Source organism: Eretmochelys imbricata, chromosome 7 (assembly GCF_965152235.1).
Source record: "Eretmochelys imbricata isolate rEreImb1 chromosome 7, rEreImb1.hap1, whole genome shotgun sequence".
Lineage (NCBI taxonomy): Eukaryota > Metazoa > Chordata > Testudines > Cheloniidae > Eretmochelys > Eretmochelys imbricata.
In genome coordinates this window covers 21,001,264-21,025,496 of record NC_135578.1, presented here as the reverse complement: position 1 = coordinate 21,025,496, position 24,233 = coordinate 21,001,264, and the positions used below count along the sequence as shown (strand labels likewise).

The window sequence follows — 24,233 nt, the reverse complement described above, 5'->3', positions numbered from 1 at the left end:
GGTGGGGGTTGTGCTGAACATTCACCCTAAAACTGCAGCCCCTCCTTTTAAATGGCCAACCTAACGGGCTTTGCTTGGTATGGGAAAGGAGGACGATGCTGTTTGAAACCATTCCCACATGTTATGAAGGTTGAAGAAGCCGAAACCCTTTGCCTTACCATGGCTGCCTGCAAGCCAAATTCTGTTGCCCAGCTGAGCATGTGTGATGTCTCACACCAAACCAGCAGGCACTCAATATAAGAGGCAAAATGTAACCTTGTACAAAAGCACATGTGCTATGTAATGTGAATTGCTTGAATCAGTGTGAAATTGTCTTCCCTTTGTTCTCTAAAATGTATCTTTTTAAATACTACTCTCCCTTTTTTTCCTCCTGCAGCTTCAAATATTTCTACGCTCCCCCTATCATCTCCGTCCCAGAGGCTAGCACAGATTAGAAGGTGAAAAAACCGCACTCGTGATGACATGTTCTCAGAGCTCATGCAGTCCTCCAGCACTGAAAGAGCTCAGCAGAATGTGTGGAGGCAAACAATGGCAGAGTCCAGGAAAGCGTTAAATGAACGCGATGAGAGGAGGGAGGAGCACGCTGAGAGGAGGCAGGATGCAATGCTGAGGCTAACGGGGGAGCAAATTGGCATGCTCAGGCATCTGGTGGGGCTGCCTGAAAGGCAGCAGGAGCACAGACTGCCGCTCTAGCCCCTGTATAACTGCTTGCCCTCCTCCCCAAGTTCCATATGCTTCTCACCCAGATGCCCAAGAACGCAGGGGGGTGGAGGGAGGCTAAGGGCACCCAGCCACTGCACCCCAGAGGATTGCCCAAGCAATAGAAGGCTGGCATTCAATAAAGTTTTTAACTATAGTGTGGCCTTGTCCTTCCCTCCTCCCCTCATCCACCACCCTATCCAGTGCTTCCCTCCTCACCCACCCCTCCCAGGCTACCTTGCGAGTTTTCCCCCTATTTGTGTGGTGAAAGAATGCATGATTTTGAAACAATAATGACTTTATTGCCTCTGAAAGTGGTGATTGAAGGTGGGAGGTTGGTTGGCTGGCTTACAGGGAAGCAGAGTCAACGAAGGGGGTGGGTTTTCATCAAGGAGAAACAAACAGAACTGTCACACTGTAACCTGGCCAGTCATGAAACTGGTTTTCAAAGCTTCTCTGATGCACAGGGCACCCAGCTGTACTCTTCTAATTGCCCTGGTGTCTGGCTGCACGTAATCGGCCACCAGGTGATTTGCCTCAGCCTCCCACGCCGCCATAAATGTCTGCCCCTTACTCTCACAGATATTGTGGAGCACACAGCAAGCAGCAATAACAATGGGAATATAGGTTTCGCTGAGGTCTAACCTAGTCAGTAAATTGCGCCAGCGAGCTTTTAAACGTCCAAATGCACATTCTACCACCATTCTGCACTTGCTCAGCCTATAGTTGAACTGCTCCTTACTACTGTCCAGGGTGCCTGCGTATGGCTTCATGAGCCATGGCATTAAGGGGTAGGCTGGGTCCCCAAGGATAAGTATAGACATTTCAACATCCCCAACGGTAATTTTCTGGTCTGGGAAGTAAGTTCCTTCCTGCAGCTGTTCAAACAGACCAGAGTTTCTGAAGATGTGAGCGTCATGCACCTTTCCTGGCCATCCCACACTGATGTCGGTGAAATGTCCCTTGTGATCCATCAGTGCTTGCAGCACCATTGAAAAGTACCCTTTGCATTTTATGTACTGGCTGCCAAGGTGGTCCAACCCCAGGATAGGGATATGCGTTCCATCTATCGCCCCACCACAGTTAAGGAACCCCATTGCAGCAAAGCCATCCACTATGACCTGCACATTTCCCAGAGTCACTACCCTTGATAGCAGCAGCTCAGTGATCGCGTTGGCTACTTGGATCACAGCAGCTCCGACAATAGATTTACCCACTCCAAATTGATTCCTGACTGACTGGTAGCTGTCTGGTGTTGCAAGCTTCCAGAGGGCTTTCGTCACTCACTTCTCAACTGTGAGGGCTGCTCTCATCTTGGTATTCTTGCGCTTCAGGGCAGGGGAAAGCAAGTCAAAGTTCCATGAAAGTGCCCTTATGCATGCAAAAGCTTCGCAGCCACCGGGAATCATCCCAGACCTGCAACACTATGTGGTCCCACCAGTCTGTGCTTGTTTCCCGGGCCCAGAATCAGTGTTCCACAGCAGGAACCTGCCCCATTACCACCATGATGTCCAAATTGCCAGGGCCCGTGCTTTGAGAGAAGTCTGTGTCCATGTCCTCATCACTATCGTGATCGCACTGTTGTCGCTTCCTCGCCTGCTTTTGCAGGTTCTGCACATGCTGCAGGATAATGGGCGAGGTGTTTGCAATGCTCACAACAGCAGCAGTGAACTGAGTGGGCTCCATGCTTGCTGTGGTATGGCTTCTGCAGGAGAGCAGAGTTGCAGCAGAAGCAGTGGACGACAACGGATGCCAGGAGAATAGATATTTATACAGAACAACGAGAGGACCTGCGAGGTGGATTCATGGCACCAGGAGAGCAGAGTTGCAGTGGAAGCAGTGGAGGATGACGGTTAGCAGTCCGACTGCACCGTCTGCTGACAGCTGCACCCAGGACACAACAGCAGTGGTGACGGTGAGCTCAGCTGAGCGGGCTCAATGCTTGCTGTGGTATGGGGTCTGCACAGAAAAAAGGCGCGAAATGATTGTCTGCCGTTGCTTTCACAGAGGGAGGGGCGACTGACGACATGTACCCAAAACCACGCACAGCAATGTTTTTGGCCCATCAGGCATTGGGAGCTTAACCCAGAATTCCAATGGGCGGCGGAGACTGCGGAAACTGTGGGATAGCTACCCACAGTGCACCACTCCATAAGTCGATGCAAGCCATGGTAGTGAGGACGCACACCGCCGACTTAATGGCTTAGTGGGGACATACGCAATCGACTGTATAAAATCGATTTCTAAAAATTGACCTGTATAAAATCTACCTAATTTCATAGTGTAGAAATTAGTCTCTCTGTACTTCAGTTCCTCATCTGTAAATAGGGAACAATAGTACTGCCCCATGTCTGGGGTGTTGTAAGGGTAAACACATTCATAGATTGTGAGGTGCTCAGATACTACAGTGCGGAGGGACCAAATAAGTACCATAGATAGATAGACTGACTGTATAAAAGTGAGAGTAGAATCAGGCCCGATATTTTCAAAAATAGCTGCCAATTGTACAGGCATGTATGGGAGAATGATGGGAAAAAATTATTTGCCATAAAAACTGCAACCACAGATCAGGTAGTGAGGATTCAAAATGGGTGGAAGGGTAAGTGCAGATATTTGAGGCCACATTTAATTCTCAGCACGAAGTTGCACCCACAAAACTGGAGATCAGCTGGAGGCCCAGACAGAAATTAAACTACTGGCTTAAATGCATTTTTTGTTTTTCTGCAATAAACACATCCCAGTGAGGACTTATCTTGACCATTTTCTTTAGTGCATTTAATGCTCACGAAAGGTGCCAGGTGAACAGCTTTAGACAACAATGTTTTGAGCATTTATCCTAATAACAGGTACGGTATAGCTAGCAGATGTACAGGGCTCCCTAAAACTGTCCCACCTGGGGGCCTCACATACAACCTGGTGGAACCACCCAGGGGTAAAGAGGTACATCAACATCCCTGGCCTCTATTTCAGTTCATAAAACCCCAAAGGTGCCCATCCCCTAAAGCTGTGGATGCCATGACACAAATGACATCACACAATATCATTCAGGGTCCATGCAAGGAACTAACCCTTCAGCACAAAGCAATAGCACTCCCCTACTTCAGTCCAGTTCACAAATGCCTCAAAGCCTCTCCTGCAGGAGAACACAGGAGCCTTGCGGCAAGCCCAGAAGATTAACATATCTGGGGATAGGCAGACCAAGGAGGGAAGTGAATTCTAGAGTCGAAGGGCCCTCATAGTGAGTGCCCTGCCAGCAGCTCCCTCTCAGTTTAATTGAGGGAACTGTCTCCAGCTTGAGCACCTTTGATGACTTTAACTGCATCATCACATATGCTGGGTGAGAGGTGGTCTTGTAAGCGGACTGTTCTCAAGCTATTTCCGGCTTTAAGATCATCCTCCTGAATTCTACAGACAGCCAGTGCAGCTCCCAGAGCACTGGTGTCATGTACTCTTGACATGAAAGCCTACTTAATAAGCAGGCTACTTCATTCTACCCCAGCTTTAGCCTCCAGTTCTCAAGGCCTAGCCCCAGGTTCAGCGCATTACTGGGCTATTGGCTAGAGCACTAGACACAGGAGACCTGCATCTTATTTCTGGCTCTGCCACTGGCCTGCTGGGTGACCATTAGCAAGCCACGTCACTGCACCGTGCCTCAGTTTCCCCATCTGTAAAATGAGGATAATACTATTGACCTCCTTTGTGAAGCATTTTGAGCTCTACTGATCAAAAACTCTAAATAAGAACTAGGTATTACTACTATTATTATTAGCTGAGTCTCAAGCTGACAAAGGCATGGATAGATGCAGCAAAATCCATACCATGTGCAGATGGGAAATAGTGCTCTTAGTCACAGCTGCAGTTTACGCATCTAATAGCAGCCCTGGGCTCCATAAACCCCCTAAATAGTGCTTGTAAGTCATAAATATTGGCTGCACTCCTTACTGACTTTAATACCTATGTGGAGCAGACAAGAGCTTGGTTTTTCAGGTCTCGTCTGAAAGACACACTAAACTCCTTTGATTGCACCCCATTCTTCAAGAAATTTGCACCTTTTATGATAGAAAAAGAGTTGACATCCTACCTCCCTGATGTATAGCATCTTCAAGCACTGACGTGGCGATTAAGTCAGTGGTAGCCAAATCCTGTGGGTCACCTGACGTACAAACCCAGCGGAATGGTCCAAATCCCAGGGAAAAAATGTCTCTGGGAAGAGAACATGTTTCATTAAGAGATAGTTGAAATTCCTGTCTGATTTATCCTGGCAGTTAGCAATGCTTTTCTTTCATTAACTGAAGATGGAAGAATTCTAAATATTTCAAACAAACTAATCTAAACAGAAAGCACTTGGGATCATTATTCCAGAATTTAAACAATGCTGTCTCACCAAGACATCAGCGGGTGTGGGGAAAATTGCAACCACACTTGTAGTGCTCACAGCCTTTGATAGAAAACTCAAGGCTGTTAATCAAACAAGGGTGTTCCCCAGTTGACTGCAGGTCCTTTCATAAAATAAGATGTTGGAGGCCTGGTTCTCTCCTTTCTTACACCAGGGTAGCTGATTTACACCAGTGTAAGAGGAACACCCAGCTCCTTGTTTTAATGTCCACAGATGAACCTGTAATCATTTACAGAGTGAGGGCTTGATTGAGCCTCTCTTTTGCACCCTTGTCTAGTCATTTACAGCTATGGAAAGTGAATGCAAAGTGGGTGTAAATGTACCCATCCACAGAAGAGAGTGGAGAAGTCTGAGCTGGTAGCATTCTACCTTACACTGCACTTACCGGGCCAGAGAATCTGGCCCTTTCTGCTCCCATTGTGCTTAGGCTGGCCCCTCGTCCAGTATTAAACCGGACAGTCCTGCTTTTCTAGGGTTTGTCCCCTATCCAGAACTCAGACAAAACTGGATGTGGTTTTACCAGATGGGGATGCCCTTTTGAAGAGTGTGCTGCTTAGTCCCCGCTGGCGTGACCTGGCACGTGAGTGGAGGTGGAGTGGTGTGTTCTTAAAAATGGCTCCCCCTGTGTGGTGTGACCTCACATGCACCATGCGTCTCAGGTCATGCTGCACAGGGGCAGAGTGGTGCGTTCTTAAAAATGGCTCCCCCTGAGTGGTGTGACCTCACACGCACCATGCGTCTCAGGTCATGCTGCACAGGGGCAGAGTGGTGCGTTCTTAAAAATGGCTCCCCCTGAGTGGTGCGACCTCGCATGCAACATGCATCCAAGGTCATATCGCTAGCGGTGGTGTGGCACGCCCTTAAAAATGGCAACCTCCATGCACTGTGCATCTGAGGTCACACCAGTGGGGGCGAAGCAGCACTCTCTTAAAAATGGTACTGGACAAAACCACATCCAGTTTTGTCTGAGTACTGGATAGGGGACAAACCCTAGAAAAGCAGGACTGATAGAATACCGGACGAGGGGCCAGCCTGAGCACAATGGGAGCAGAAAGGGCCAGATTCTCTGGCCCGGTAAGTGCAATGTAAGGTAGAATGCTACCAGATCAGACTTCTCCACTCTCTTCTGTGGATGGGTACAGAAAGGGCCAGATTTGGATGTGTGGCCAAGGTTATGCCAGTGGGGAAAGGTTTATGCCAGCAAGAGCAGGCTCATGCCGTTCCCGGAAGACTGATATGTCTAGTATTCTGGGAATGCATGAGTGGCCACCCTAATTGTGCCACTAATCCAAAAGGAGTCAGTCTCGCCCCAGAGTAGTGAGAGGTGGCAAATCTATGTATACAGCCACAAACCAACAGGGCACCGCTGCAATGCCAACTCTGCTTTCTGCATATATATAAATGTCTTCCAGAATTACTGAGCTGTTAAGGGTCAAGTCCTGCTTGCCTTAGTGCATATGAGATGTCCCCGTAGGCCTGATTCTGATATTACACTGATGTATATCAGGAATAACCACAGTGAAGTCAACAGTGTCCATAGGCCAGACTCTTGGCCTTGTTCCGATTGTTTTACATTGCTCCAGCATACACACATTCTTCTTAGCCATGCTGGGCACTGCTCCCGTGCAAATGAGCACGTGGCCCACACAAGGGTAATATTAGTGCAAGTGACATAGAACCAAGACATGATGGGGTGTCTTAGATAATTCATTGCTGAAGCCCCCTTCCCATCACCATCATTTTACTCTGCAATGGGACTAGGCAGGATTTGGCCATGTAAGTGGGGTCTCCGAGTTAACATATTTTTTGGATATTCTCGTAAAAAAGCAGTCCAGTTTGTAGTTTTACTTCTCCAGTAAATGGAAATAGCTCATTGCCCCAAGTTATCTATTCCTTCCAACATACCCCATAATGTGCTGAACATAGGAAGGGTATCGGAATTCTGTTTTATTGGCTCCTCTTTTCTCGACATCAGCACCTGCAAAAGGATTTTAAATGCAGATTAGTTGATGAGAAGAACAGCTACAAACTTGGGCCGGATTGTACCCTGAGTTCATGCCCGACTGCATCCCTGCCTGCTCAGCTCTTCCCCTGCCACACCGAAAAAGGGGGTCAGACCTCTGCTTGATGGCACTTTCCTTCTCCGGGATCCCTCTCACAGGTGCTGTGTGAAAGGAGGGGTGGGGACTGGGTGGATATGGGGAGGTCAGTGGGCAGCAGAGGATCTTCTTTTAAGGGAATGATGGAGGCAGCTGTGGTTAGGGCAGTCCTCCATTGGAGCTGCTCTGCCAGAGAGCTGGATGGGTAGAGGGAACAGGATCCCAGAATCAGCTTTCAGACAAAAGGCTTCTGTATGGAAGGCCATGGCCTCCTGTATATACCAGGGGTTGTGGAAAGTCACACAGCTCATACCATGGGGATGAATAACCCCCTCCCTAAATTGAAAAAGGCAGGAAAAATCTATAGGAAGACCTCTGTGATTTCTTCCCCCTTCCTCCTTTCTATGGGATTTCCCACAAGGGAAGCAATACAGGCTGCTATAAATTAAACCAGAGCAGAGAAGCAAACTGGCACCCAGCCGGCCCACCTCGGCATCTCCCCGGCTTAGAAACACTATACTCTCCTGGGCCTTAACATTTCAGGCTCCAAGAGAAATTCTCTTAAAATCACTCACCATTTCTTCTATTTGTTTTAAATGTTCTTGTTAGAAGAAAGAAAACAGGGAATAAATGAGTGGCAACGGCAGCTGAATGCAACCAAACAAATTAATGATATTCAAGAGGTCCTATATTTTGCAGAAGCCACCTCCCAAGACATCCTCAAAGCCATCCCTACTGCTTTCTTTTCTTTATTTTTTTTTAAATGGCTCATTTTTTATTTTCATTTTCTAGTTTTAAAATGTCAGCTTGTAAAAGAAAAGAAAATACCCTTGCCAAATCCTGCAGCACCAACAGGGCAGGCTTAAAAAGTGACCTGAAGCCCTTTGGGTGAGATTTTGTGCTTCGCCACAAAACACATAGCCCATGGGGAAAGAGGGAAGGCACTTTTGTGCCCTTCCAATTCTAGGCTGCTCCATGGGCAGAACCTGCCCCAGCCAGGCTTGTATCTCAGGAGGGCAGGTGCAAAGGTGGGCTAGCCATGCGCCCACCACCAGCTCTGTAACACAGAGCAACTTAGAATGTTTGTCCCTCACTTAGCCCTGCCTTTTAAACCAGGGGACCTCGTAGATCAGCATGTGGCTAGTCAGTACAGTGCCTGAACCAGAGAAATTTTTCCCTGGCTGGCCAAGGGACTTTTACAGCCATTGTACATTGTGAAGGGGCCATAGTTGAAGAGGGAATCCCTCCCCAAACATTTTAAGGGGTCAAAACATGTTCCTTGTTCATATATTTTAAGCAATCACTCTGCATGGAGATGTCTTGGTAGCTTTTTCATGTTGATGCTTTAACGATGCAATGGAGTAAAAATAGAAATCCTAAAGCTGTCTCCTTAGACATTTTCTGTTACACAATGATTAAGGGTGAAAATCACTAGTGCTTTAAATGTTGATGCCCTACCAGTCACAGAACCTAGCCTGAAGATCAGGTTTGGTGAAGGAAATATATTGGGCCAGATGCTCAGTGGGTGTAATGTGGCATAGCTCCACTGACTTCAATGGAGCTAGACTGATTTACACCAGTTAAGGATCTGGAGCAATATATTCTACCCCTAACAAAGGCAGATGTCTGCTACATTTTCTTTGTACTTTCAGTTTGTCTGATCTGCATCCTGACAAGCCGCAAGGGTCTGTTTGCAATGCTAAGAAGGCTTTAGAAGATTCCCTTGTAAATCTCTGGTGGGCTTGAGTTTAAGGGCAGCGGGGCCATCTGGAACTGTAACATTTGCCACCCCCTCCTGTCCGGGATAGAGAGGGACATTAAATAAAAAATAAGCGTTGTGAGGAGCGGGACAGAGAGGGGAATTATAATCCTAGGCCCTGGTCATGAAAATGCCTCCACACAGGCAGACCCCTGCACCAGTGGGGCTCTGCACAGGAATCCACTCACACCGAGGCAACTGCAGGATTAGGGCCTTATTTTGCAAATTTCAGACTGGGATGCTGTTACCTTGTGTAGAATGGAGGTATGAGTGTCCAGATTGGAGCCCACAGTTCAACTGCCGGCACAAGTTGTGCCCACAGAATGGAGGTTTGTCTTTAGAAAGCTTGGCCACTGGAGTCCATCATCTGTGCCCAACATTGGGTGCAAAGTTGTGGATGTGCCATTAGAGGACACTTCAGAAATGTGTATTTTATTTTTCTCCTTTGAGGAAAGACAGACTTTGCTTCCCATCGACCCCCCACCCCACAGAAAAGTCAGTGCTGTTACTTTAAAAACAACGGGCCAGCTTTTCAGTGGTGCTGAGCACCTGTTTCTCCCACTGACTTCACTTGGAGCTGTGGGGGCTCAGCACCTCTGAAAATCAGAAACAAACACTACGGAATAGAGCCCAATACCACTAGTCTTCATGAGAAAAAGAATGGCACCAATTTAACGTCCAGGCAGGACTGACTCCTACCGATACACTCCATTTGGAAGACCTGCTCTAACAAAGGTAATGAACTATATGTTACCTGCCGGAAAGGAGAGAAGTGCCCTGGTTACATCTAGGAAAGCCAGCACCTACTCACCGGCTCTCTGAGCTTCCAAGAGAAAAGCATTGCCATAGTCCCAAAACACCATGCCCTTATCAGAGAGCCTGTTTATAGCAGCCACTTGTCTCCTCAGACTGAAAATAAAAAGGCAGAAAGTTAGCTCTGAGATTCATTCACTTATATAAAAGGTTAATGTCACAAACACCTTAGCATTGCTGCCCTGGGCTGTGAAAAGGTGGGGAGAGTTAGATAGATGACTTTGAAAGACTCAAGATCAATCCATGTTCTAAGCCCACCAGACACCAAATAAAAATACTTTCCACTTCCGTAGCACCTGTTATCCCAAGCTCTCCAAATGCTTTACAAATATTAAGTGAACCTCACAACACCACTGTGAGGTAGGGTAAGTAACACACAGGAGTCACCTATTCCAGCTCAGAAATGCAGCCAGCTCTGGGTTGGAACACAACAGCTGTTTAACAGCACACAGCAGTACTGCCCATCAGCTCAGAAGAGGCAGTGAAGAACAGTATCTTAACTAGCTGAAGCTACAGAAATGAATTCAGAGAAGCAGAATGTGGTTATTGTACCTGAACAGGCATTTGGCTAACGCAGCCCGGTTATCACCCATCCATTATGAAAACTGCCATTGGATCTTTAATGACCACAAGTGATCAGGAGCTTGGTTTTATGGGTTATCCAGAAGAGACCTCCTGTATCAGCACCATACCTGCTAGCAAGAAGCTGCAACACAGGTTAAGTACTGAGCCAGGGTGAAGAGTGTCACCTGCTAAATTAACAACAGTATTTCCCAAAGGTCTGCCACCCAGTTAAAAAGCCAACACAGCTCCTGAGATCTAACAGGAAAAATTGCAGAAGGTGGTAGTGCTAGAGACTGCCTCCTAGCACAGAGCTGGCAGTTTCCAGTGATGAGGTAAACCTACCAAAGGCCAAATAACTTCAGACCATTATATAATGTGAGCAACTCCCATCACTGTCTCCTCCCTATTTCTAGAACAGAGATCTAAAAACTTCAGGCAGCAAGAGAATTTCACAGCCACCGCTAATCTTTGTAACCTCATTCTTTAATTCCTAGTGCCGGTGGTTATGGTCTGAAACCCCCCAGCAACTGGCAAAGGCTCAAAAGCAATACAGCTAGGGCTCTTAAATTTGTAACGGTCTCAAAAATAAAGTCCACTTCCAGCAAAGTCATTTGCTAACTTGGTTTTAGATCAAAAATCAGGAAGTTAATGAAACTGCTTCAGTCCTCTCTGACCCCTTCTTTGGCGATTTTTGCAATTCTCTGCTTCTTTTCCTTTTGCTAGCCCTTAAAAGCACGCACAAGGTCTGGGCTATTTTGAACTGGCTGCAGTTTCCACCTGTTTCTTGGACTACAATAGAATCACAAAAAACAGAGATTAAAAAGATCCCAGTAGATTATTTAGTCCATCCCTTGGCCAATACAGGGGCCTAATTTTCCTCCTGCTTTCACTGATATAAATCATGAGTGAAGGCAATGGAATTAAATTGCTAATTAAGAAGAGAATCAGGCCCTAGGCCTATTCTTGAGAGTACCCTTTTCACTGCTTGTTTTCACAGCTCCCAATTCTAATCTCACTTGCAATGGTGTAAATCAGAAATCAACAGAATTACACCAAAGCATAACCAATGAGATCGGGGTCCCTAAATTATTCTTCATCTTACAAAAAGGTCCTGCTGGAAATTAGCTTTGCTGTTACACACAGCATCGCCCTCAGAACAGCATCTAAAATGAAGACCTGGGAGACTGAAATCATCATTTTAGGCCCCTGGGCCAAAGCCAAACAGATGACAAACACAAATTCTAGCCTCTAATGGTAAAAACCTCTTCAGCAGAAGTGTTTCCAAGAGGAAGGAGAACAGCAGGAGTGAAGAGTAATAGCACTCAGAGCCAAAGAATCTCTGTAACTGCAAGCACCTGCTGGGTTTTAGTGAAGAACAGTAGCACTGTTCCCTGCTCCTACCCAATTAGTGAAGCTACTTGCAAGCCTGGAAATGATACAAAATAAGGATGTTGTTTATTTTCTGCTCTCTACGTTTAATAACAACTAACTCACATGCTAGGTACCTTACATAGGCTACAAAGCCCAATATATGGTTGAAATAGATCCAAGCAGATATTTTCAGACTTTAGTTCTTATACAAGAGGGAATGACCCTGCAATGGCAGGTAGAGGGACTAAGCAATCTGATAGACCGTTTCTCTCTCTAGAATCTGTGGGGTCGATTCTATGTCAGTTACATCTGTGTGAAAGCAGTCACGCCACAGGAGCTAAAAGAGTTACACCAGTGTAACTTCAATGGCATTACTCCAGATTTACACTGAGAGAACTGAGAGCAGAATCTGACCCACTGATTCTATGAGTCTTATTATGGGGAAGACAAGAATCTGGTCACTGGAGAAGCAAAATAAACACTGAGCCTAGAAATGCTGAGCAACCAAACCTGCATAATCAAGGCTGGATGTTTTTCTAACAGATCTGCTCTAGCAATTATTTTGGGGAAGTTCTATGGTCTGTGTTATGCAGGAGGTCAGACGAGATGATCACAATGGCCCTTTCTAGCCTTGGAATCTATGAATCAGGTAATTGTTTACCTTTCTTGCACCAGGGTACGGAACCTCCCTGGATTAGTAGACATGAGCTGGTTTGCCTCCTCAAAGCTGAGCTGCACGGGGTAGTATCCTCCACTGAACGGATTGTGACAGGAGGTTTGGTCGGATCCAAGATCAACTAGCTGTTCTCCTGTTGTATCAAGTTCATAGACAAGCCTCTCCCTATGGTGAGGAAAGATAATATATAGACTGCTTGTCTGGTGGCTGCCATTGCCGGCATCACCTCGTAGTTATATTTCTTGTGAGCATCAGCAGCACCAATTAGGAGTTCTCAGGAATATCCCTAGAGATTTTTTTATAATATTACCAGGATATCCTGGATTGGCAATGTCTGTTGGTGGATGCCTGATAGAAATATAAATAATGCTTGTCACTGATTTCAGTGGGCTTTGGATCAAGCCACTAAAGCAGCAAATTTCTTTTCTCAATATTCTGATGACCAAGGGGTTGTCTTTCATTAAGACACCATTCTCCAGTTTCTGATTACCAATGAATTATCTTATTAAGACCCCACTTTGGTTTCCAAAGCCAAAGTTATCCATTTGTGCCTAAAAGGGGTACTTTGGTCGGCAAAATGTAATTCACCCATTTGGAATTTGGACACCAGATTTACCTTCGAGAGTCAAGATGTAGCTTCAGTGGTTGGTTTGAAGGACAATTCCCTTTGTCTACAAGCTTGGACATTGTTCCAGGCTAACTAACAAGGAAAAGTGCCATCTACCATCTGGTACTTACCAAAGATCTACCACATTCCCATGGTAGCCCAAACTAAGGGTAATTTTATTCTCTCTTGCATCTCTATAATAGAGTAAAAATAGAAATGGTTGAAGAAAATTCATCATCTGGATAGTTGCAGTTTACAAACTACACATAAACAACCAAAGCAGTCACTCAAAAGAGCAGAGAAAAGCCTATGTAGGTTCAAACAGCAAGACAGGAGTGATGAACACTATCAGCCTAAACCGACAAGAGGATCCTTATGCTGCTTGGGATTCCTTGAGTAGACTGGGAGTTCTAGGTGCATAAACAATAGAAGATTAGGCACTGTACCGGGAACTGGACAATGCACTGAAGAGTCAGTGTTCTTATTCAGACAGACTTTCTGTCTGAAAGAGTTTCAGAGCAAACAGAGCTCAGACTGTGCTGTTAATAGTGAACAGGTTACGGTGCCGGCAAGCCAAATACCATTCCTTTCACTTAAAAACCTCAACAATATTCTTTAAATCCACAACCTCAGTATGAAGATTTTATACTTTCACCTAGCTCATCCTTTTCAAACCAGAGTGATTCTGTAAGGGGCTATGGAGTAATAATAACAAGACAGGGAATTCATGAGTTGAATTTCTAATACATGGGCCTGATTCTCTTCTCATTTACCTCATTTAATAGCAGAGGTGATATGAGGAGAGAGATCCTGTAACCCCTCCCCTGCACACCCATGTAGGGGAGTTCAAGGGCTGCTGCAGTTACTTCAGCCCTTGAGCAGGATTTAGCACATAGGGACAAACACAGCACTTCATGAGCCATACCTAAGCCGAGCAATGCAGTGGTCCAGGCTATCAGTGATTTCCATCAGCCAACCTTGCCTGTAACGTTTCAAAAGTGCAGCTTCATCAACCTGGGACAAATTGCATAATTATTTCAGGACTGTCATCTCACCTACCGAAGAACTTCTCCAATCCATCTTTAACTTTAAAACAATCCTGGATGAAACACTAACAAATGTACATAAGACCACACTCCTGCATTGGCTTCAAGGTGATGAGCTGGGTGAGCTAATCGTTGTTTTTTATTTCTAGCTTCTCATATTCCATCAGTTCTGGTTTCTGTTGTTTCAAACCAGGAATGGAACAAGAGCGGAATATTTTCTCCAACCACCTCCCAACCCCAACCTTTGTAGTTTTAATAAAATGGGAACCAGATCACTGCTTAATTTGTAATGAAAGAGGTGCCGGGGCTCAAGCAATTTTTTTACTTTCATAAACAACATGGCAAGCCCAGAGGTGCCAGGGATATGAACTGCCAAGCCCAGAGGTGCCAGGACTCAGCCCTGGCAAGCCCCAGCACAAATTAAGCACTGAGCCAGATCCAAACCAACCTGGCTTTAGAAAAACAAAATCCTAATGAGAGCTGGTTAGGAAACATTTTTCCCCCACAAAAAAATTTAACAACAATTTTTTTATTTCTCTTGGAATTGTTCATGTTTTAACTGAAAAACTGAAAACAAAAAGCGTTTCTGCTTTCAGATTTTCAATGACCCCCCCCCAATTTTACAATAACCCATTTAAACTGCCATGCATTCCCACAGCCCACCCCCTGCATTTTCTTTCCATCATTTCCAGCCACCAAACCATTGATACGTAAACAAAAAACGTTATATATTTGGGGCTTGATCTAATGCCCATCGAAGTTGATGGAAAGCCTCCTCTTGCCAAGTTATTTCAGTGTGTGAAACGTTCCTTCAATTCCCATGTCACTGATTAGGCATATCATTAAAAAACCCTGGTTTGGGGCAACACCAGTGGAGCAGCAGACTAAGAAGTCAGTTACACAGAGGAGACTGCTTCTCTTGGTATGCTGTTTTAGTACCAGGCAAAACAGCCGTGATGGAAAAAAGAATGCAGAATGGTACATGACAAATAAATGGGTTCTGATACTACAGTTCAAAAAGTCTGAGTGCAGCGCTGATTGGACTATCTAAATCCTCTGTGTTATAGTATCCTATATACTGTATTTCTGACCTATCTCGATAGGGTCTTGGATCTCATTTCATAGACCCCACCAACACACCCAAAGAAATTAACTTCCTTTTCATCAGATTCTAGAAAATCTTTTATGCTCTTTGATCAGCGAGTCAACAGTTTTTAAAATGACATCAACCACATGGGTTCACATCACACCTGGAGTAACTCCATGGGATTAGTGGAGTTACACTAGGGATTCTCTTCAACCCTATACCCCTGCATAATAGCTTAAACGGGCCCCAGCAGGTAGTTTATGCCCCAAAGTGAAGATATGAAAAAAACCCCGCTTTTGTTTTGATTCCAACATACCTATGCAGGGTTTGCAACCCAAACATTGCAGCATTTTGCTAGCATAATAATAGTTATCAGGGAACCTGATCTTAAAAAATGAGAAAGAGGGCCAAGGGGTTCGGAGGCCAGGAGGGGCATCAGGGCTGGGGCAGGAGGCTGGGGCACGGAAGGGGGTCAGGGTGCAGGCTCCCAGCAGCACTTACCTCAAGCAGCTCCCAGAAGCAGCGGCATGCCCCCCCTTCAACTCCTATGCGGAGGTGCGGTCAGACAGCTCTGAGCACTGCCCTGTCTGCAGGCGCCGCCACTGCAGCTCCCATTGGCCATGGTTTTTGGCCAATGGGAGCTGCGGGGACGGCACTTGGGGCAGAGACAGCGCATGGAGCCTCCTGGCTGCTCCTATGCATACGAGCTGGAGAGGGGACATGCCACTGCTTCCAGGAGCCATGCAGAGCTACGTGCCGTCAACCGGACTTTTAACGGCCCAGTCAGCTGTGCTGATCGGAGCTGCCAGAGTCCCTTTTTGACCCGGCGTTCCCTGGCAACCCTACCCAGCACTCACCCCACAGTGGCAGCTCCTGCAGCTCCTATGCTGTGGGGCTGGCTGGGCTTGGCTTTCTGCTTTGAGCATTAAAACCTCCGGGGTTGCAATGCCACTCAGCTTTGGCCCCACCCCCTGACTAGACCAAATTTGTGTGAGTGGAGTTGTGACCTGGCTCATGGGGTTGCAGCGCCACTCACTCAGATTTGGCCTATCTGGACTCCTGTCATCGTGACAGCTGGGCCAAACTTGAGTGGCACTGGGATCCCAGAGGTTGCATTGCCTGGAGCAGGGAGGTGAGCCCAGCCAGCCCCATGGGACAGGAGTTGCCATGTGACCCTTTGAAACATTCTGGCTTAGAATTTGGGGTCCTGACCCACAGGTTGAGAAACCCTGCCATAGTTCAATATGTTTCTTGCCTTTAAACATCTATAACTCCTTCTATTGATGTCAAAAACCACCTATCCACCCGCGCACCAAGCCAACGCCTCATCGGGCTGGCACAGTTAAGGCACACCAGTTTCATAGCCAATGGTACAAAAAGGAGTGAATCAGGAACCCATTTTGCAGCTGGGTGAACTGGAGGTGCCCTTTCAGTGTCAGATCAAATGAGACTTGAACCCATGACCTTCTACTGATGTGCTTATAGCTATCTATACTATTCATTTCTATAACATACTTATAACCTCAATTCATCATTTATTAACTCTTCTGAAATAGTTTATAAATGTAACTTTACTATAAAGTGTGAAATGTGACTGATATTTCCCTCCAAGTAAGAAGGTCAGGATGAGGTTCTATAGAGTTGAAAAGTTTGTTAAAAAATTAAAAGGGAAATAAACTGATCTTTCAGCTCCATTCAGTGGAGCAGAATTGTATTTATATTCTTTAGAAAAAGAATAAATGATTATATAATGAAACAGCCCCATTATTCCTAGTCTATGCCTGATCTCTGTTTATTACATTTTGGAGTATAGAAAATTATTCTGATCAATTCTGGTTAGAAACCAAAGAAAACTTTAGAAGAACAGAATCATTATAAGGAGCATCAGAACTTAAAAACAACTGAAAAATGCAGGCCCTAAGAGACTTTATTGTTTTTCTTTATTTATATTTCAAATCTGGGTGGATTTTATTTTGGTCTTATGGATACTTACATTTATCAACATTAGAATTCTAGTGTTTGGCTTTTAAATGTGTTGCTTATCCATCATTTTATAAACCTAATGGGCTCATAACATCCAGTGTGCTGATTGCTAATGCATTAGTGGTCTTTAACTTACAGATAAAAGGTAGCTAATATTAGCAAAATATCATTAAAAATTGATCTTACTCTAGGTGGGAATAAGAGAAGAGGCTGTGTTGCTACTTGCTCTCATTTTTTTAAAAAAACTGTCAGACAACTTTCCTCTAGGCCAGCGGTTCTCAACTCTGGTCCACTGCTTGTTCAGGGAAAGCCCCTGGCGCACTGGGCTGGTTTGTTTACCTGCCGCGTCCGCAGGTTTGGCCGATCGCGGCTCCCATTGGCTTCGGTTCACCGCTCCAGGCCAGTGGGGGCTGCGGGAAGGGCAGCCAGCACGTCCCTCGGCCCACGCCGCTTTCTACAGCTCCCATTGGCCTGGAGTGGCGAACAGCGGCCAGTGGGAGCCGCGATCAGCTGAACCTGCAGACGTGGCAGGTAAACAAACCGGCCCGGCATGCCAGGGGCTTTCCCTGAACAAGCGGTGGACCAGAGTTGAGAACTACTGCTCTAGGGGATCAAATAGATGAGCCATTGTGGCAATCTTTGCACAGGCAATGCTCCCACTGGGCCAAATGATAAATTCCACCCCCCCCAGGCTGAGGCTGCACATCAGTGGTGTGCTGTGGTGGAAGAGGAAAAGGCACTCTGGCAATTCCCCAGACAAAGTACTTGCCTCTAAGAGTCCTTTATAAATTGGTATAATTTAGAACAGCTCTGAGGCTGCTCTAAATTATGCTGGGGGCAGAGGGGTAGGGAAGGAGGGGAACCAGCCCCTGGCTGCCCACTCCCTACAGCATTTGGGAAGGTACACCTGGGGACTGACACAATGGACTTCAGTGCAGGTTCAGGGTGTTCAAAGTCCAAATGCAGAAGCACAGAATGAAGCAGCCCCAAGCTTTGTGTACCAAAATGGAACATTTGAAAGAGAAATTGTGTTGACCTTTCATATCTGGTCACTATAATGAGATCAGGACTTGCTGGGATAAAGGCTTGAGACACGTGCTGCCCCAGTGGTCTTTAGCTGATCAAAAGTGTGATGGGCCTTCTTGCTTAAGGGTGGGATTTTCAAAAGCACTTGGTATTGATTTAAATCTGCTCCCATTGAAGTCAATGGTAAAACTCCCAGTGACTTAAACTCCCATTGACCTGGATGGGAGCAGAGTAAGGCCAACGCTGAGCACTTTTGAAAATCCCACTAAAATAACTAGTACATTCCAAGATTTTGATGTGAAACTCCCATGTGAAGTTAAGCACATGGAACAATGGTGAGTTATTGACATGGGATCTTCTTTTTGCTGCTGGTGGTTAATATCTTACTCTTAATGCAGACAGGATTCATTTAAGATTTGAACTTGATAACAACGGATAACATAGCTACAGAAAATGTTATTTTCATTTTTGCCTTATTCTGAGTTGAATAAAAGGGACATCTTTGTGTTCACTGAAAGTGATAGGTAGGGGACAGGTGACAGCAAGGAGCTATTGCTCCATTGGACCACAGGGAATAGTCCACAGAACTGTCGTAAGAGATTTGGGAAGGGTCCGTACATTTGGGGAGAGTCTACCATTAGGCTCTCTTATAACTCTTGATGAGGCTGCCAGATGCATTAACCCTATTATGCTCACCCCTGTTTTAATACCTTGGGCCAGACTGAATCCTGGTATAAAAGGGCATAATTCCCACTCAAGTTCATTGAAGTTAGGCCTACTTATACTAGGGCCGAATTTATCCCCAACATTAAAAACTGGCTCACTTAGAGAATGATTGTTTATTACTTAAATAGCACTAGGCATGTACCTGGCACTTTGCAAAAGGCAAGATCCATACTCTGAGGAGCTTATAATTAAATACAGGGAACTGAAAACAAACTATAGAGGGTGGAGGACTTTAGGGAAGGGAGAGGAGCTTAAAATAAGTAATGGGAAGGGTACACAGCTGTTTGGGGGAGAATATTTTTTTTAATGAGGATCACATAAATTGCATGTTTGACACAATTCTTGCCAGTTACACATTGATGGGGTAGAGAGTTTTATAACTGAGCAGGCATAGATGCTACCAGAGTGGAGTTTAGCACAGGAAGGCAAACTGAAAGGAATGAGGAACAAGCCCCAAGAGAGTAGAGAGATCTGAGACAGTGTATAAAGGAACCCTGCAAAGGAAATACAGAATGAAAACAAAGAGGTGTTGGTCTTACCTCAGCAATGATCCCTACACATCCAGCAATGACTGCAGCTTTAGCTTGAGCACCACTCATCCCTCCAAGACCAGAGGTGACAAACACCCTCCCAGCCAGGTCCTCCTTGCCTAAGTAGCGACGACCTGCATTCAGCACTGTTAGCTAACACACAGTGCAGAACAAAGCAATCATTGGTAACCCCTGTCCCTAAAATCCTGAAAATTTAAAGATATTTAACATGTTTGTATCTCTATTGTACTTTTGCATTGATTAGGTATTTGTTAAGCCTACATTTGTTTACAAGTAGAATTGGTTAAGATACTCTAAGACACCGGTGTTTTTAGGAGGGTCAAGTGGTCTTCCCAGCCTTTTGCAAAAATGTAATGCTTGAAACACAATGGAACTGGTTTAAGGAATCATTTACATTCAATATCGGGAGAAACTATTTGAATGGTTAAAGAATAGAACAAGCTGCTGAGCAAGGTTGTAGACTCATCATTCCTGATCCTGAACATGTTCAAGAGACATCCAAATCTCATGGATGGTTTAGGGATGCCAGAATCAATCCCTTCATGAGGCCAGGGAATGGAATACATTTTAATTAAAGGTTCCTTTCAATCCGAAGGAGTCTGTGGATATACTCATGGGTTACAGAATCTGTGCACACAAATCTTTAGACAGGATTTTGAGACACTATGCAGGAAGAATTTGGCAGACAACAAAATACTGTATTTCAATACTAAATAAAATGAGGGATCAAGAACAAGTTACATTCAATGTACTAGGCAGTGGTGAGCTGGAACCGGTTGTTAAATTTAGAAGCCCTCTTAGAACCGGTTGTCCCACAAGGGACAACCGGTTCTAAAAGGGCTTCTAAATTTAACAACTGGCCAAAAGTGGTGCCTTAGGTTCCACTTCTCTGGGTGGTCCGGGGCTGGAGCACCGACGGGGAAAATTTGGTGGGTGCAGAGCACCCACTGGCAGCTCCTCGCCCCAGCTCACCTCCGCTCCGCCTCCGCCTCCTCCTCCTCCCCTGAACGCGCCGCCCCGCTCTGCTTCTCCGCCCCCTCCAGTTTCCCCACGAATCAGCTGTTCGCGCGGGAAGCCTGGAAGGGCTGAGATGCAGGCAGCGGCTTCGTGCTCAGGCCCAGGGAGGCGGAGGCGGAGGGGAGGTGAGCTGGGGCCGGGGGGGGAGTGCAAGGAGGGCTGTCCGCGCCGCAGCAGGTAACCCGAGGGGCGCTCAGGGGAACTGCTTCCCGCCCCAGCTCACCTCCGCCTCCACCTCCCTGGGCCTGAGTGCGAAGCCGCCGCTTGCTTCTCAGCCCTCCCAGGCTTCCCGCATGAACAGCTGATTCGCAGGAAACCGGGGTGGGGTGGGGCAGAGAAGCAGAGTGGGGCGGCGCGTTCAGGGGAGGAGGCGGAGGCAGAGACGGAGCAGAGGTGAGCTGGGGCCAGGCGCAGGGAAGGGAGCTGCTGGCGGGTGCTCTGCACCCACAAAATTTTCCCTGTGGGTGCTCCAGCCCCAGAGCACCCAGGGAGTCGGTGCCTAAGGCGCCACTTTTGATGTGATCGGTGGGGGGGAGCGGCTGCTCCCCCTGCTCCCCCTCAGCTATGCTCCCCCACCCCTAGGAGCCAGAGGGACCTGCCGGATGCTTCCTGGGAGCTGCCCCAGGTAAGCACCTCTGGGACTCCCCACCTCGCCCCCCAGCAGGTGCCTCTGGTTCTTAGGGGCAGGGCGCGGTGGGCACCCATTACAGTGGCCCACGAGACCCTCCTGCCTGGTTCTGGGGGCAGTCAGGGGACAGGGGAAGGGGGTGGATGGGGCAGGGGTCCCGGGGGGCGGAGGCAGTCCACGACCCCCTTGTGGGGTGAGGAGGGAACCGATTGTTAAGATTTTAGCAGCTCATCACTGGTACTAGGTACTAGGACAATGCATGTTCAGCCAGTTCACCTGTTGTAACTAGAGATGAGCCCAGATTAAAACCCTGGATCCAGACACTCTCAAATTATTGCTCTGGATCATGATTCCATCTCTGATTTGAAGAGTTTGGGGGGAGCTAAAGTTCTGTTAATGAGGTGGCAAAACTCATTTCCTTTAGTAGTCAGGAGCATCCTGATATCAACTCAGCACCCACCACCTGTCTCGCAGACAATGTATGACAATGCAGACAACCCTCCCCAAATCTCTTACCACAGTTCCATGGACAATTCCCTGTGGTCCAATGTAGCAATAGCTCCCTGCTGTCATCTGTCCATACCTATCAGTTGAAGTGAACACAATGATGTCCATTTTATTCAATTCAGAATAAGGTTAAAATGAAAACAATATTGTCTGTGGCTATGTTCTCTGTTGTTAGAAAACCTGATATTATCAAGTTTACAATTTAACTGAATCCTGTCTGCATTATGAGTAAGTGATTATCCAGCACCATCAAAAAGAGGAAACCATGGTAATATCTCGCCACTCTTCCATGTGCTGAACTTCAATGGCAGAGTCACCTCAGAAGCCCAAAGCTGGTTATTTATTGTAAGAAGGTCAAATATGGGTATAAAAGGAGCTTTGGGAGTGCACAGCTGCAGCACAGACAAGTAAAATGGAAACATGGCTTTATGTGGGCTAAGCACTCTGGCTGTGACTCCCAGTGTGGATGAAGTGTTGTAGACACTGAATCCCCATTGAAAGTCAATGAAAACAGAGGATAAATTTTTCAAAAGCACCTAAGTGATTTAGGAGACGTCTACACTGCAAAAAAAAAAAACTCTCACTGCGGTGAGTCTCAGAGCCCAGATCAACTGACTTGGGCTGCTGGGCTTGTGTTATGGAGCTAAAAAAGAGCAGTGTAGACATTCCCACTTGGGCTGGAGCCGACTCTCTGACACGAGGTCGGGGAGAGGGTCTCAGAACCAGTGCTCCAATCCGAGCAGGAACGTCTACATGGCTATGTCGAGCCTTGCAACACAAGCCCTGCAATCCTAAGTCAGTTGACTTGGGCTTTGAGACTCGCTGCAGAGAGTTGTTTTGGTTTTGGTTTTGCAGTGTACATGTGACTTGACTTTCAGTGGAACTTAGTACTTAAATCACTTAGGTACTTTTGAAAATTTTACCCTAGATTCCTAACTCGCCTAGGTTCCTTTGAGAATGCTAACCTCCATATTCATGCTCCATATTAACCCCTTTCATATGTGCTCCTTATTTATGTGCACCTACTTCTCCTTGACTTTCACAGCACTGCAACTGTTAATTCTCACCATGACATGCAAACTCTTGGATAATTGAGTGAACAATCCCCCTGCTCCATAAACTGGATGAGCAATGAAAAAATAAAATGCAATCACATTATTTATTCCCAAAATATCAAAAATATCATGTCTTGGTCATGACTGAGGCTTTAGACCTTGATTCAGCTGAGTCCTTATACATGTGTTTAACCTTAAGTTCCAATGGGACTTAAGTATGTGCTTAAATCGTTTGCTGAGCACAGATGGGATCACTCATGCTTAAAATTAAGCATGTGTTTAAGTGCTGTGCTGAATCAGGAGCTTACTTCAGTGATGGAACACAGTTAAAGTCCATCTATATTAGAAATTTTAATCAAAAGGTAACTGGTCTCTGACTCAGGTTTAGTTAATATAAGACTGCAAACCTTTGAAACAGGAGTAATAATGAAGCATATCTTACATTGTAACTCCCATTGCAAACATTTTCTCATATTCATCTCTGGAGGAATAGTTGGGAATAACCTAAAAAGAAAAAAATAAAGCTTTGGAACATAGCAATGGTTCTATTCCACAGGCCAAATTCTGCTAGACTTACTCATGCCAGTAGTAAATCAATGAACATCAATGGGACTAATCCCAAGGGTAAGGAAGGGGGCTTTGGCTCCATATGTTCTAATATTATGGAAAAAGTGACTCATCTGTCATGCAGCTTACCTGCTTTCAAATCTTACAGAGGTAATTACCTGTCCACGTGAATAACAGATGAAGAAATGGGTTTCAGAGTGGTAGCCGTGTTAGTCTGTATCAGCAAAAACAACGAGGAGTCCTTGTGGCACCTTAGAGACTAACAAATTTATTTGGGCATAAGCTTTCATGGGCTAAAACCCACTTCATCGGATGCACGGAGTGGAACATACAGTAGGGAGATATGAAGAGATGAGGACTGAATGGCTTAGAAGACTGACAATGGAACACAGAAACCACCTCTAGGTCACTCATTCAAATCTGCCCTAGGCTAACTCTGACAGAAAAACATGGCCATCTGATGAAGGCAGAATTCTGCCCTTAATTATCCCAATGCAACCCCACTGACGTAGAGAGGGTTGCACTGGAATAAATGAGGCAGAATTTGGACTTACGCGTTTTCTTTTATTCATGTAATGATAATCTAATAAGGAATAAGTTTAAAAACAGCCTAAGATGAGGCAAACAGAATGAGATGATAATACCCACCATGCCATTGGTGATGATTAATCGAGGTGCATACCGATGGCTGGGGAAGAGGCCCAAAGGATGTCCACTGTACATCACTAAAGTTTGCTCTTCTGTCATCTCAGACAAATAGTGCATCACCAACCAGAACTGAAAATTAAAGCAAAGGAAAACTAGTGAATCTGTTTCTATCTTGCAATGATCTGTCTTCCAAGAGCTCTTAAGTTTCTAGTATAATAACAGCTGTGTGGCTAACATAGTGTATTTATATATAGAAAATCAACCAGAACTTTTGCTACATTCTTACTTTTAATAAGGTCTATTAGAAGGACATTGCTCAACAGCAAACACATAAATTACTAGTGAGAACATTCTGAATGAGCTCCAGAAAGAACAGCAAAAAAATCAGTATTTTTCTCCAGTACAAAA

The 24,233-nt window shown here is 45.8% G+C and overlaps 1 protein-coding gene across 1 annotated transcript in view; it reads right to left on the bottom strand.

Annotated features, from left to right (window-relative positions):
• UROC1 (urocanate hydratase 1) overlaps window positions 1-24,233 on the bottom strand; it is a 66,181-nt gene that overhangs the window by 23,099 nt on the left and 18,849 nt on the right. Inside the window, exons 5-14 of the mRNA XM_077821467.1 lie at window positions 23,826-23,954; window positions 23,053-23,114; window positions 21,565-21,631; window positions 19,392-19,535; window positions 13,910-13,998; window positions 13,116-13,178; window positions 12,363-12,542; window positions 9,765-9,862; window positions 7,001-7,073; window positions 4,781-4,902 (exon numbers count right to left, since the gene is read on the bottom strand). Coding sequence (XP_077677593.1) covers window positions 4,781-4,902; window positions 7,001-7,073; window positions 9,765-9,862; window positions 12,363-12,542; window positions 13,116-13,178; window positions 13,910-13,998; window positions 19,392-19,535; window positions 21,565-21,631; window positions 23,053-23,114; window positions 23,826-23,954 — 1,027 coding nt within the window. The remainder of the gene's footprint in view (window positions 1-4,780; window positions 4,903-7,000; window positions 7,074-9,764; window positions 9,863-12,362; window positions 12,543-13,115; window positions 13,179-13,909; window positions 13,999-19,391; window positions 19,536-21,564; window positions 21,632-23,052; window positions 23,115-23,825; window positions 23,955-24,233) is intronic.